The sequence below is a fragment of the Grampus griseus genome (assembly GCF_964374135.1).
Source record: "Grampus griseus genome assembly, chromosome: 14".
NCBI lineage: Eukaryota > Metazoa > Chordata > Mammalia > Artiodactyla > Delphinidae > Grampus > Grampus griseus.
Window position 1 is genome coordinate 85,262,225 of NC_139008.1, and position 14,181 is coordinate 85,276,405.

The following is a 14,181-nucleotide window of genomic DNA, read 5'->3' on the forward strand; positions in this document are numbered from 1 at the left end:
CAGCCCTCTGGAAGTCAAACCTCAGGGGTTGCTCTGGAGGCTGCCGGCTGGGGCTGCCTGTCCCTGGGACGCCCGTCCCATGGGGCGTTGGGCTGGGTCTTTTGATGACCGCCCATCCCAGGTCCTGGCCCCTCCGACTGCTGGTGGCCCCCCCGGCCTGGTCCTCGCTCTCTCCAGCCCTGCTGTTCCTGCATCTTTGGGTGTCTCTAGGGCTTCTTGGTTCTGGATAAACTCTGCCCCTTCTCACAGGCAGCAGGAGGTGAATTAACCCAACTGAACGTGGGCTGGTACATGATGGAACAAGCCCCGTCTCCATCGCCTGGCCCACCCTCTTGAGCCCCAGGCTTTGGAGGATCACTGGTGGCCCCAGGGAGGAGGGGAGTCACCTCGGGCCCCCCAGGCTGTCGTGTGGGCTTGGTCATCACTGACCGCCTCGCTGGGTTTTCGCCTTCCAGATGAGATGGACCAAACCCCCGCAGTGCGCTCTGAATATCTGCTCTCAGGGATTCGAACTCCCCCCGTGAGGAGAAACAGCAAACTGGCCACCCTGGGCAGAATCTTCAAACCCTGGAAATGGAGGAAAAAGAAAAATGAAAAATTGAAGCAGACAACGTCTGGTGAGCACCAGGGAGAGGGGGCCTGGCGTCACCGTCACCGCGCTTTCTGTGGCTGGTGTTGGGAGGGGCAGGCTGTGCTCTGTGGCCTGTGACGGCCAGGAGCTGTTCAACCTCCTGCGGGTCCCCTCTCTCCACCAGCCCTTCCAGGTCCCTGGTGGGGGCGGGGGCGGGGAAGCAGCTCTAGGTCCCACCCGAAGCCCACTCACGCCCAGACTGTAAGGGGCACACACGTCACCCTCGACCTAGTTAAAAATGCAGACTCAAGGTCACTGCAAGGCCAGGCTGGAGCTGAGGCCTGGCTTGTAACCATCTCTCCTTCCTGACCACACCGGAGTGGGGAGCACCCAGCCCTCCTGCACCTGGACCCTCACTTTGACAACCCTGGGGCCTGGGTCCCACCGTCCCCAAGAGCCCCCTGGGGGATTCACTCAGAGGGTCGGGGCCTCAGTTTGGCCTCGATACTGACGCTCGCCGGCTCCTAAGCTCCTCCTGAAGAGGCAGCTCCTACCTGGGCAGCCCCGTCCGGATGCCCTCCCACTAAAGGACCCCAGAGCTCCCCTCACTCACCTTCAGCTCTGTGGGAAGCTGGGTTACGAGAGGCTGGACCGCTGCCCCCGCCCCCTCGAACTCCAAGCCAGGAGCTCTGGCCACGAGACTGATGCAGGGGATGCACGTGGTGACGACAACACAACTGGCCGTAAGAGTCAAAGCGACACCGCACGTTTCTAACAACGAAGTGCTCAGAAGCCCCCGTATCACAGCGCCCCTGCCCATGTCAGGAACGGGAAGCGGGATCAGATGGGCAGCCGCTGCCAGGGCCAGGCAGCAGCAGGTTGTGGGCTTGGGGTTGGAACCCTGGCAGCCGGGCTCGGGTCTGGTTCCTGGGCGATGGGGTGCCCTCGGTGAAGCGGAGGTCGGTGCCCTGAGAAGCAGACCCCAGGGGAGACAGCATCTCGGCTCCCACAGGCCTGTTAGCTGCTGCTGGAAACAGTCAGCGAGGGAGCTGCTCGTGTGGAGTTAGTCCTGGGCCTCGGGGACCCGCCTGCTAAGTGCCCGTCTTGGGCTGTTGCCTCTGGCGGTCCCTGTGGTCCCAGCCTTGAAGTGGTGCAGACTCCCGGGCTCAGGGGACGGCAGAGGCAAAGCCAGTGGGGCGGGGGGCAGGGGGGGCTCCTAACAGCAGCGGGGGGTACTTCCACCCACACTTTTTATGCAATTTACAAACTTATTTTTTTAACTACCCAAGAAGTTGATGGACAGATTCTCCTCGTCAAGGATGAAAGCAGAACAAACGTCGATATTCGATGAACCTCGTGTGGCTCCTGTGTGCCAGGCACAGAGTAGACAGGGAGACCCAGACCCTGCCCGCTTAGAGCTTTCCGCCAACTGGGGGGCCAGGCGACAGACAAGCACGTGTGACAGTCACGACCTTGGCGGGGCTGAGGAGGAGGTGGGGGGTGGGCGTTGCCCTGGGCTGAGTGGCCTGAGAAGGTCCAGGTGAGGAGGTGACACTGAGCTGAGACGTAATCGGTTCCCTGGAGGGAAGCAGGGAAGAGCATCGCAGCCAGGGGAACAGCTGTGCAAACGCACCGAGCTGGGGAAGCCTCGCCCGGGCATCAGTGAAAGGCTTAGGGGGCCAGAGCAGGGTGACCTCTGTGACCTTGGGGAGCCCCTGATGCTCTCTGGGCCGTGGGGTTGGAGGGTGAGCTGCGTGCTCTCGGAACCCTGTGTCCCTGGCCCACTTGGCACTGGGCTGCGGGGAGCAACCTGTGAGTTTTTCAGGATGCTGTGCGGGCCCTGCCGGGGGACTGAGGGTCTCCAGGTTAAGACCTGCAGCATCCCTGCCTTCGGGCAGGCATCCCCGTTGGGCCCTTTATCAGGCATTTGGAATTCTGCAGATAGCGCTGCATTTCGTTTATTTATGCTAAACCGTTCTTTCCCCCCAGAGTGTGGGATGTTATTTATTTCAGCCTATCCAATCCCCGTCTTCACAGGCATCCTTGGTTAGGATGAGATGAAGTAAAAATAAAGATGATTTAGAGAGAGGAAAAAAAAAAAAAAAACAATGCAGACAGTGGTTTGGGCAGAGTGGGGACCAGTGACACCATGAAGGTGGCTCTCGGAAGCCTGAAGTCTGGGAAGTGGCATCTGAGCCCGTACCTGCTCTGGGAGGAGGGGAGGGGGGCTTGGGCCGTGGGGACAGGTGTCCTGAGTTGCAGACAGCAGCCCCTGGCAAGTGCCTCTTCAGGTCATTGGGAGGACTTCCAAGTCAGTGCATCTGAGCAGGGTGCTACCAAGGCTGCCACCAGCACTGGTCACAGCGCGGTCCCTCCATCCTGGAGACCTTCACCCTCGTCCTGCTCGCCTCTTGTTTTTGGACTGGGCGGCACCTCCCAAAGCCAGAGTTCCGTTTCTCAGTTTTATCCACACTGCTGGCACCTGGAAATTGGATTGGAAATTGGACTCAGAAAGGAAATTATGTTCCCTTTGCCCCCAGTTGTCTTTTTCTCGGTATGTTTGGGTTTTCTATATTCATCCCTCAGCGTAAACACCCTCAGGGAAGCAGCCGTGTTTCCCCAGACGCCCTGCCCCCATGCCCTCTGGTTCTGGTTGATGCCACTCGCCCAGATGTTTGTCATCTGTCCCAAAGCTCTGGCTCTCAGGCAGAGTCCATGCCTGTCTTGCTCCCCTGTGCCCGGCACACAGTAGGTGCTCAGTAAATATTTTTTAATAAATAACTTCATGGTCATTGCCTGTTTGTCATTGGCCACTAGACTTTAAGCTCTGCTACTCGAGCGGCTGTTTCGTTCCCACGTGGGGCAGGGCATTCATACATGTGGGTGACCCAGGGCCCTTTGTGATCCAGGCTTATAGCCGGTACTTTGTCCGTATCTTTTAAAGAGAGGGTCTGAGGGGTGTCATGGGTTCGTGTTTGGAAATTGGATTCTACTGCAGGCAAATTGTTTTCTGGACAGTTAGGGAGAAGAAGGAGAGAAGAGTGAGACCGGCCCCTGGGAGGGGAGAGGCAGGGGCAGGGGGCCAGTCGCTGGAGGGTTTGCCCTGGGATGAGGGGGCTGGAAGGGCTGTTCCAAAGGAGGAATTGACGAGGTTCGTTCCGCACGTTGGGCTCGGTGGAGGGGGATCGGGGCCCGGCCGCCTCCTTCCTGTTCGATTGGCACATTTTTTTTTTTTAAAGCTACTATTTCTTTCTTTCTTTTTATTTTAAAGGAACATTATTTATTTATTGGCTGCATTGGGTCTCCGTTGTCTGCACATGGGCTTTCTTTAGTTGCAGCGCGCGGGGGCTACTCTTCATCGCGGTACGCGGGCTTCTCGTTGCGGCAGCTTCTCTTGCTGTGGAGCACGGGCTCTAGGCGTCGGGCTTCAGTAGTTGTGGCATGTGGGCTTCAGTGGTTGTGGCTCGTGGGCTCTAGAGCGCAGGCTCAGTAGTTGTGGCGCACGGGCTTAGTTGCTCCGCGGCATGTGGGATCTTCCCGGACCAGGGATCGAACCCGTGTCCCCTGCCTTGGCAGGCGGATTCTTAAGGGAAGTCCCTACTGGCACATTCTTTGAAAGCATGAACCTGGGGCTCATCGGAGGAGCCTCTGGTGGGACAGAAGACTGGTCTGTGAACAGACAAAAGGGCGGTCGGGATGTATTTAGCAGGTGAAAACAGAACCGCAGAAAAGCACCCCAGGGTATTTGGGGGACAAGGTCTTGGGCTGGAAAATGAAGGCGTAGTCGGCGGAGGGTGGGGATGGGAGCCTAGAGAGGGTGGTACACGGGGCATCGCTTCTCAGATGAGCCACGCAAGCCACTGCCTTAAACAGTGCTCACGGTACCTCCCTTCTGCCCTGCTCAGCACATTGCTTAGGGGGGAGCTCGGGTTCCTGAACCACAGCCCCATCTGGGGGCCCCTAACCCACGGTCACCTGCTGCCTCTCTGCTGTCTTCCTACGCTGGAGGTGGCGCTGGCCGGGCTCGGGCGGGGCCCTGCGGCGCTCTGCCCATGACTCACCTGGATGTCTGTGTTGTGTGTGCAGCCTTGGAGAAGAAGATGGCCAGCAGGCAAGGTCGGGAGGACCTCATCAAGAAGGGGCTCCTGGAGATGATGGAGCAGGGTAAGTGGGCCACCCCGGGCCGGGCTGGGGGTCTCACGGGGCTCCAGCAAGCCCATCAGGGTGGCGTGGAAGTCGGAGGAGTCCGGTGTCCAGCTGTGGCTCCTGGACCTGAATGAGGCCTCCGTGGGTCCAGTGAGGACCCACGGCTCAGCCCCCGGGCCTCTGAGGACCCATCGGTGAGTCTAAGAGTCAGCTGCTCATGGGGCGTGGAGCTGGGTGCAGCCACCTGCCCTGGGGATGAGGGGTGGCTTCCCGCCCCAGCTGGGTGTGGGTGAGGCTAGTGGCTAGGCCTGGTTTTTTGTTTTTTCATATTCAGAGTTTAATCCTGGATTCGGGTGAGTTATTTGTTCCCCATGACCACCTAGTGTTACAGCTACCGTTTATTAAGGATCAATTATATGCTGGGTGCTCTGCTGGGCGTTCTACCCACCTTCAACCTTTTGTCCTCACAGCATCCTTGTGACTGGGTGTGGTGTTATCACCCGGTCTCCAGGTGAGCAATGGGAGGGCCTGGGAGGTAGCTGCCCTGCGTCACGCAGCCGGAGGGCCCGGATGCTGTTCAGACTCTGGTCCAGAAACCTTCGTCACCGTGGTGTCTGCGAAGCCGCCCTTGTTTGCATCTTTCAGAAGCACCAGGTTTTATCACTCACACAATTAATTTAAGGATTCTTGGGTTCGCCCATCTTCCTCCCTTGGTGATGGCGTGAGGCACAGGACTTGGGTCCTGACACTAAACTTTCATGCTTTCCAGTTCTCTGAGACCCTAAAGCTTGGCAGGGGTGGTGGGGTCTCAGACAACCTCACTGCTGCCTGCAGGTCTCTCTGGAGCTGGACCAAGCTCTTGCCTCCTGATTGAAAGAACCTGGCCTCACAGAGCCAATTCTGTGAGGCTCACGTGAATAAATGGCATTCCTTTCTGCCTTTTAGCCTTAAAATATTATTGGTGTCTTTGTCATTTGGCCCAGGTATCAGGAAGTAGAAAGGGAGCCCATGGAGTCCGTGAATCCGGATTTATAACGTGCTCCGCGTCTGGTAGGGCCCTTGTGGTCATTCCTCTTCTTTAGATGCAAAGGGAAAAGTACTTTGGTGATGATGCTGTTTTCATGGGAAGCATACGTGGGAAATTGCTTAGTGCTAATAATCAAACTTTGTCTGTAAAAAAAACTTGGTATCAAGTCCTGTGACGTTCGGATGTTAGACGCTCCAGGCTGACTCAGATTTGGGAAAATGTCTTTGCCGAGATGGAGATCTGGACTGTGTGAATTTGGATGGAACCAAAAAGCTCCAAACTCTGGCATTTTGAATATGTTGCCAACAAAACTTACCTTAACTCTTGGGGCGGGAGGAGGGAAAATGAAAACAATTTGAAGGTCTGTTTATCATCTGTTTTTAAAAATATTATCACTGATGAAGGAAAACATGGATTTGATTTCCGTCAAAGATAAAGTGATAGGTGAATCATTAAAGGGAAAACCTTCCAGGAGAAGGGCGGTTTTTCCTTTCCTAAACTCTGAATCTTTGTAAAACGATTTTGTCTGGGGCCTCAGTACAGAGAGCCGGCCGCCGAGTTGATGGGGTGAGCCCGTGGCTGACGCGCTCAGGGGCCGGCTCTCCTGGCTTCTGTGTTTGGCGGGGAGATCTCACGCCGGCCCACCTGCTTTAGATTGGGGTCAGCGAGCCTTTTCTGGAGAGAGTCAGACAGTAGATTATTTTAGGCTGTGAGGTCCATACTTACCCCTGCTGTTATCAGGCACAAGCAGCCCCAGACACTACACAAAGTTGTGGGTTTGGCTGGGTGCTGGTAACACTTTATTTAGGGACATTGAAATTTGAATTTCATATAACTTCCATGTGCTATCAAGTATTATTTTTCTTTTTCAGCCATTTAAAGAGGTAGAATCCCTTCGTAGCTCGGGGCTCCGTGGAACAGACGGCGGGCTAGATGTGGCCCCCAGGGTGTAGTTTGCCAACCCTGACTTTAGATCACTCTTTCTCTCTGGCTAAGTGATTGTGGACCAGGAAATGGAGGGGCCTGAAACACAGTCTCTTTGCTCAAGAATTGACAATGCGCTCGTTAACTGACGCCGCACCATTTTACTGAGCATCTGCTAGGGGCCAGGGTCTGTGTTAGCTGCTGAGGATACAGGTGAGCAAAATACCTTTCTCCCAGAACTCACAGTCCCGTGGGGAACAAACATGAGATAATCCCACAAATCAATACAAAATCACAGCTGAGCTGAGTGTGGTGAAGGAAAGCACGTAGCACCTGAAGAACGTGAGTTGGGCCCCTGACCTGGTCCGGGGCTGGGGGGAGGTGATGGTGGAGTGGGTCTAATAGCAGGAGTCAACAGGCTGCTTCTCAGAACTTGCTACAATTAGGGTCACCTGGAGAGCTCTTCAATCAGAGGTGCTGGGGGTGGGGCCTAGGCGTCCGGAGTTTATAAGCCCAGCTGCTTCCAACGTTGGTGCCCCAAGGCTGAGAAGCAGAGAGCGATGGGAGGCTGGGGAGCGTCTTCCAGCCCAGTGGAGCAGCCCGCGCAGGACCCCGTGGGGGAAGGAGCAGGCACCCCGAGGAGGAGGAAAGAGAAGGTGGGTGCGGGTTAGGGGAGGTGAGAAAGCGGGGGCTGTCTGACAGGGTCTTGCGTCCTCCTGCCTCTCCCTGCAGCATGGACGGAATGGAGAGAATTCGACTCCCCAGCAGGCGGCTGGGTGACAGGCACCCCTGTGGCCGTGGCACCCCGGGCAGCCACGGGACACGTGGGCTGAGTCTGCAGTGAGCCTGCGGGGCTCCCGCTGGGGGGTGCGTGTTAGAAGCAGGGAGCAGGCGTTGCCCCTGGGAAGGGACCGGGTCTGGGGGAGGGGGCAGGGGTGTGGGCTCACCACCCACTCATCTCCCTTAAACTCTTAACTGTATTACCTCTAATGGATGCACAGGGGTAAGGGGAGATGTGAGAGTGTTTGCCGACAGGCTCCTGGGGTGCATACCTCTTGGAGCGATTGTTTCTGTCCTGCACTTGCTGAGAAAATGCCTTTTCTCACTGGGGTGAAGTCGAGCTCTAGGTCAGCCTCTGTCGGTCCCGAATTTGTCCTGGAGGTGGGACAGCAGGGCTCCTGCTGGGTTGATCCGTGGCCCCGGGAGTTGAACCGCCCCCTCCCCCTTCAGAGATGGCCCCCGGCTTGAATTCAGGAATCATCCTCATCGCCACCACCTGCGCCCAGCTCGGCTGGCCGGCTTCGTAGCCAGGAGCGCCCCCTGTGGTTGGCTGCCCCCTACCCCGCACTGAGCCTGGACTTCACACCCAGGGGGCACCTGGGGGGCTGAGCGAGACTCCGACACTGACCGAGGGGCCCAGAGAGGCCCCCCACAGGCTGGGGCCACAGACCCTCCCAGAGCTGCCTGCAGTTCTTAGCAGCCTCAGGAACTCACACTTGAACGTCCTAGGCCAGGCCAAACCCAGGAAGGTCCTCTGCCCTGCACAGGTGTGCACACGCGTGCACATGGACACGCCCCTGGGTCAGCCCCCTGGAGTCTGCCCACAAAGCGGTCAGGAGCCGGCTGCTTGAGCCGGCTGTGGACGGGCCTGCAGGAGAGAGCCTGCACGTCCCGGAGGTGAGCCTGTGTCCAGGGCATGGGTTTGCCCTCCCCGCTCTCCGGGGAGGGGTTGTTATTTTGTGATACTGTGAACACATGCGTTTTATGAACCCCTCTGACCTATCCTTGGTTCCTGAAGGTCTGGGAATCTGCCGGATCGAGGAAGGACCCTACTAGTATGGTTAGGAGTTGTGTGAGATGCGGCCAGGTCTGCATGAGGGACCGGGAGCTGACCTTTTCCTCTCACTCCGTCTTCACAGCTTTGACCAGCAACACATCTGTGACAGGCGAGGGCAGGCTGGTGTCCCAGCCCCTGCACCAGGTCCCTGGCCCACATACGATGAGTGAGGACAGGAGCTGGCCCATTTCTCTGTCCAGACGCCGCGTGTGCCCTGAGTGACGTTACTCCATCCTCCTCAATGTGTCTGCTTGACTTTGCCTTAATAGTTTAAGGACTTTCATACTCTATCACTGGATATAAGGAGGAGGTGGCTGTTACCGCGGTGCTGTGTTCCGTGACCTGAAAGACACGAGGTCCCTGTCCTCGGGGCAGTTGGCAGTGACGAGTCAAGTCTGTCTGGCTTCTGTGTGGCAGGAGCGCCAGGGGCTATGTGTGTGTGCGTGCACGTGCGTGCAGGCGTTTGCGTGCGGGGTACGTGTGCATACAGGTGTGTGCGTGCGCATGAAGGCGTTTGCGTGCGGGGTACGTGTGCATGAAGGCATGTGCGTGCGGGGTGCGTGCTTGCTTGGGGCATGTCCCCTCTCAGCGTGGCTGCTCTGCGTATAACCCAGCCTCCGGCCCCGGCTCCCCTCTGCCGCCCTCAGAAGCGCCTGGCCGGGAGGGAGCGCCCACAGTATAGTGAGAGGAGCAGGGGACCAGCTGCCCACAGCTCCCCCCGCCCCGCCTGCCAGCATTGCTTAGCAACGACCCTGCCGCCCAGGCTATTTTGAGAACTGTGACTTTTCACTGAACATGATTATGAGCCGGAGCTCTGAGCACAGCCCAGAAAAGTCCTGCAAGTCCGCTAAGACGTAAAAGTAGGTGGAGGAATCCCGGGGCTGTGCGTCCGGGTGCAGCCTTTGCTGAGCCCGGGTGGAGGGTGGGGACCTTTGGGTCTCGCAGTTTCAGTGTTCTGACCATTTCGTTGATGATGATGGAGATGCCGTTACTATTAACAACGGGGATCGTCACCAGCAGCAAATGACCCGCCGCTCCTAAGATTCGGTGTCACCATCTGTAAAGAGTGGGTGGTAGCCACACCTAACGGAGCGGGGAGCTGTGACATTCAGGTGAGATGGTGCCAGCAGAGTGCCGTGCTGTGTCTCTAGCTGTGCACAGCCTCAGTCAGTGCTGGCTGTCACCTCTGTCACCAGCGGCCAAGTAAGCTGGTAGCAGAGACTGTCACAGCTGTGTTTCAAGTATGAGTAAACCAGTCATGAGAGAGGGTCCAGGAAGCTGTAATTTTGAGCTTGGTGACCTCTCACTGTGTCCACTGGGTGGCTTCTCTTGGCTTGTGTCTTGGTCTTCTCCTGGGTGGAGGTTGGTTGGCTGCTGGTCACATCTGGCCCGAGGTCTGTCTTCTTAAAGCCCCCTTGAGCTAAGAATGGTTTTAAACTTAAAGGACTTTTGTAAAAAATAAACAACAAAGATGAATATGGACCATGGATTTGTGGCATGTGGCCCAGAAAGTCTAAAATACAAATACTGGCCATCGGCTTCTTTCTAGGGAAGGGTAGCCGGTCCCTGGTCTAGACCCACCCCCCAGGCTAGGTGACATGGCTGCATAGATGGCATCTTCCGAGACCCAAGTCTCTAGACTCCTGCTGTTCTGCCCTCCCCGCTAGGGGGCGTGCAGCAGACGGTAGATGGTGAACAGTGATTACAAGTGCACGTCCCCTGCAGGGTCACCTTACAGGCCTGGGCTGAGTCCTGGGCGTGGGGAGGGCCCTGTTGATACCACGTGGGCCGAGGGGCCCAGGCCGAGTGGCAGACCATCACCCTTGTCATCGTCCTCCTTGTCCCCTTTGTGAGCAGCAGTGAGGGTAATGACAAGCACGTGCATGGTGTTTGCTTCATGCCAGATGCGTTATGGACGTTCACTCACTGAATTCTCACTCTGACTCTGCGAAGCCAGGAGTATTAGCCTCATTTTATAGAAGAGGAAATTGAGGCCTGGAGACATTTGCTGCCTGGGCACAAGAAACCCCATGTGCTGTGGGGTGGGATGAGTAGAGAGGGTGACCTTATACCTTTTGTCCCACCTGGGCACTTTGGGGAGTGGAAGGGACACTGCTACCTGACAGCAGGGAGGAGCCAGGACTGACTTAAGCAACGGACCCCCGGTTCTGAAATAAATCTCTCCTCTCCCCGCTGCCTCCAAGCAAGGCTGGTTCCCCCACGCTGCTGCCTCCCAGCCGTGTGGACGTGTGCAGCCTACGCTGACACGCTGCACTGCGGCGGCCTGGATGCCCTGGCTGTGGGGCCTAGGGTTGAGCCGGGGGCTTTGTGGGTGCTGCATGAACTGGGCTGTGAGCTGTGTCTCCAAAGGCTGAGTACGATCGGCTGGCTGAGCCTCCCTGCCTGGACCTGCCACTCTGGTTGTGTGATCTGGACCAGTTGTTATGCTCTTGAGCGCCCGGCCCCACAGCACTAAGATATGACCCAAGGTGATCAACCAGTCAAAGGCCAGACCCTCAAAGGCTTCAGCCACTGAGCCCCAGCAAGGGGAGGGCCGGGTCCTCCTTTCAGCCCTACTAGGAGCCTGGTGTCCTCCGTTCTGAGATGCCACCTGCCTAGACCAAGGACTCCCTGATTCCCGCCTCAGCCCTTGGCTGTGCCTTTGTTGGACTGGCAGTGCCACGTGTGGCCAGCTGTGTGGCTGCCCACAGTTTAAGCCACCTGGGGGGGGTAAGGATTGTCTTGTTAATCTCCGTCTTTGCACCGTTGGCACAATGCTGGACCCAATAAACGAGAAGCGTTTGTGTGACGGGGGACTCATGGTAGGATGGTGGGTGCTGAGGTGAAAGGTAATTTGTAGCCTCGATAGTAACAACCCAGCACCTCCGGGATGGGCAGCAGTTAGGGCTTGTCATCACCTGTCTGGGTGGCCTTGGCTGGCAGGATGGGGGTGCCTTGGCTCTGCTCCCCTCCCCCGCCATCTCTCATCCCCAGCAGGCTGGCTGGGCCTGTCCTCAGGGGAAGGTCCGGGTACAGGAGAGATGTGCAGGAATGGGCAGGTACTTTTAAAGTCGCTGCTGCTTCACACCTGCTCACTTCCCATTGGCCGAAGCCACAGGGCAGAGGCCGAGGGTTGGGGGTGCCACAAAGGCGAGGACATGGGTGGGAGGCATTGTCGAAGTAAGAGCGCGCAGGCTGGAAGTGGTGCGGCCAGAGGGCAGCGGGTGTTGTGACGCTCGGTGCTGCCTTAGGAAGGCTCTGGAAAGGGATCCCCAGGGTGTGCGAGAGCGTGCAGGGACCACACCAGGCCTGGGATAGCGGACTTCCCAGGAAGTCACTTCGCGCGTGAAGGAAAGCAGGTAGGAAGGGAGTCAGGCTCAGCTGACAGCTGAATTTCCTTGCAGACGCTGAGAGCAAGGCATGCAGCCCCGACGGAGATCCCCGAGTTGCACAGAGTGAACCTTCCACTCCCAAGCAGGAGCCGCTGACCTCGGCGGAAGCCCAGCTGGGGAGCCCTTTGGCCACTGGGACGGACCAGGCTTCCCTGGATGAGACGCTGTCCTCGGACACCCCTTCAGACGATGCAGGTATTGATTGGACCCTGGGCTTGAGCTGCTCCCAGGAGGCCATCCGCCTGGGTGGCGACTGAGGTCCCCAGCCCGAGCTGGGCAGCAGCCGTGGTAGAAGACCGTCCTCAGAGGCGCAGCCGTGCCCCGAGCCCTGCCACGCTCCACCACGTGGTTGAGTTTAAATGTTTGCTGGGTGTTTCTCCAGCATCTTCCCAAGTCCGGCAGAGCAGTGGATGAAGGTGCTTCCAGATGGTCACAGGTCCCTTACCATCCACCCTCCTCCCGGGGTGTCTTTGCTTGTTCCCTCCGAACTTCTGAGCGGGAAAATTCTCTCCAAAGAAGCCGATGTCTGGGAGCATCTTAGCTACCCCAAGGCAGTAGGGCAGGATGGAGAAAAGAATGGCCTGTATCGGGTTATCTGCGGGGTGGGAGGAGCTCAGGGCAGCGTCTGCCACGTTGAGTGATTCTTGGTGGGAGCCGTGGTGGTGGTTCTTGTGATTTCAGTTGAATAGACCAGGGCAGTTGTCAGGTATGGGGAAGGGGAGGAGAGAGGGAGTGAGGGAGGGATGGAGAGGAGGAAAAGCACAAACCCACCACAGAAACTGTGTGCTGTGAAGTCTCTACCCCCTGCTCGCTCTGACCTGTTAGCAGTGTTTTCATAGAAACCTTCCAGGCAACCTGGCCGTCAGGCAGGAGGCCTGCTCCTTCGTAGAACTGCAGCTGTAAACATTGCCAGGCCCGGCGTGGCGGCTGCGACGTGTCCTGCGTCCCCACGGTGTTGGGCTGAGAAATTCGGGCGTGTGCACGGGCCTCTTTGGCCGGGGCCTCTCTGGCTGGCTCTTTGGTTTCAGAGCCGGGGGTTGAGGGGGGCACCTGTGCTCCGCTGCTGCTTCCCCAGACACCACTCACACCTGCACTTTCCCCTGCTGCCCCGGCATCCCTCTGGCCTTCGCGGGCACCTGTCGAGAGGCATGCCCTACTCTCCCTGGGGATGGCTGTCCCTCTCCAGTTTCACCCCAGCTTGGAGACACGATAGGAGTTTGGGGTCTGAAGGGCTGTGGCCCTTGGGACAGTCCTGGCCTCTCCTGCAGAGACCCTTCTGTCACCGCCGTGTCCCTGTGTCCCCCACCATCTGACTTCAGTCGGGCCAGCGGTTGGCGGGATTCTGATGGCCAGCTGAAGCATTGCCTTCCGCCTGGAGTCCTAGCAGCCCAGCACTGCCCTTGACCGCGGAGCCTCCCTTCTGCGGGCCGCTGCACCCCGCCTCCCACTGGCGCCCCTCCCTGGCAGACTTTCTGCTCCCGTCGGCGCCCCCTCTAACCTCAGGTGCTTTCTGTCCACGCTCTTGATTTGGGGATGGATTCTTGAGACCAGAGTTGGTTTGTTGAGATCACAGATCTGCATGAAGGACTTTTCTCCTGGTGAGACGTGCTGTTGGGTCTGGGGTTGTGATGATAATGTGTCTGGGTCGCTCCTCCCGGGTGGGTGTGAGCAGGTGAGCAAACCTGGTGACCCCTGGGCTAAGTCCCTGCAGGGCTCTGGAGCCTGGGACAGCCCAGCTGGGGTAGAGGGATGAGTAGAACTTGTCCGGCCAGAGAGTGAGGGAGAGAGCGTCCTGGCGGGCAGAGGGACCCTTGCAAGGACTGAGAACAGGGTCAGCTGCTTTCTCTGTAAAGGGCCAGCTGTAAATCTCATTGGCTTTGTGGCTAGGAAGGTCTCACCTCTGCCAGGTGAGGATGTGCAAAAGGAAGAGGAATGGCTGGGTGCTAGCAAGCTTTATTTGCAAACAGCCCACGGACTGGACTTTGGTTGCTGTGGGTGGCCTGGGAGTAGGAAAGACCGTGGGACTTTGGCAGAGCTGTAGGTAGATGTGGTCAGAGCCAGGATAGGCTGGAGAGAGAGAGGACTGGGCCGGACAGCCCTTCCCCGAGGGCAGCCCTTCCCCGAGGGCAGCCCTTCCCCGAGGGCAGCCCTTCCCCGAGGGCAGCCCTTCCCCGAGGGCGGTTGGTTGGAGCCACAGTGGGGTTTGCACTGTAGGAGAAGCCCTGGGCCTCTGGTCAGTGTGTAGTCTGTGGTGATGGGAGGCAGCTCCATCCCTCACTGGGCC

At 58.0% G+C, this 14,181-nt stretch overlaps 1 protein-coding gene across 1 annotated transcript in view; it reads left to right on the forward strand.

Annotated features, from left to right (window-relative positions):
* Positions 1–14,181, forward strand: part of PHACTR3 (phosphatase and actin regulator 3) — a gene marked incomplete at its 5' end in the record, with an annotated part of 236,614 nt that overhangs the window by 138,277 nt on the left and 84,156 nt on the right. Inside the window, 3 exons of the mRNA XM_082671318.1 lie at positions 456–617; positions 4,658–4,735; positions 11,910–12,092. Of these exons, the coding sequence (XP_082527444.1) occupies positions 456–617; positions 4,658–4,735; positions 11,910–12,092 (423 nt within the window). The remainder of the gene's footprint in view (positions 1–455; positions 618–4,657; positions 4,736–11,909; positions 12,093–14,181) is intronic.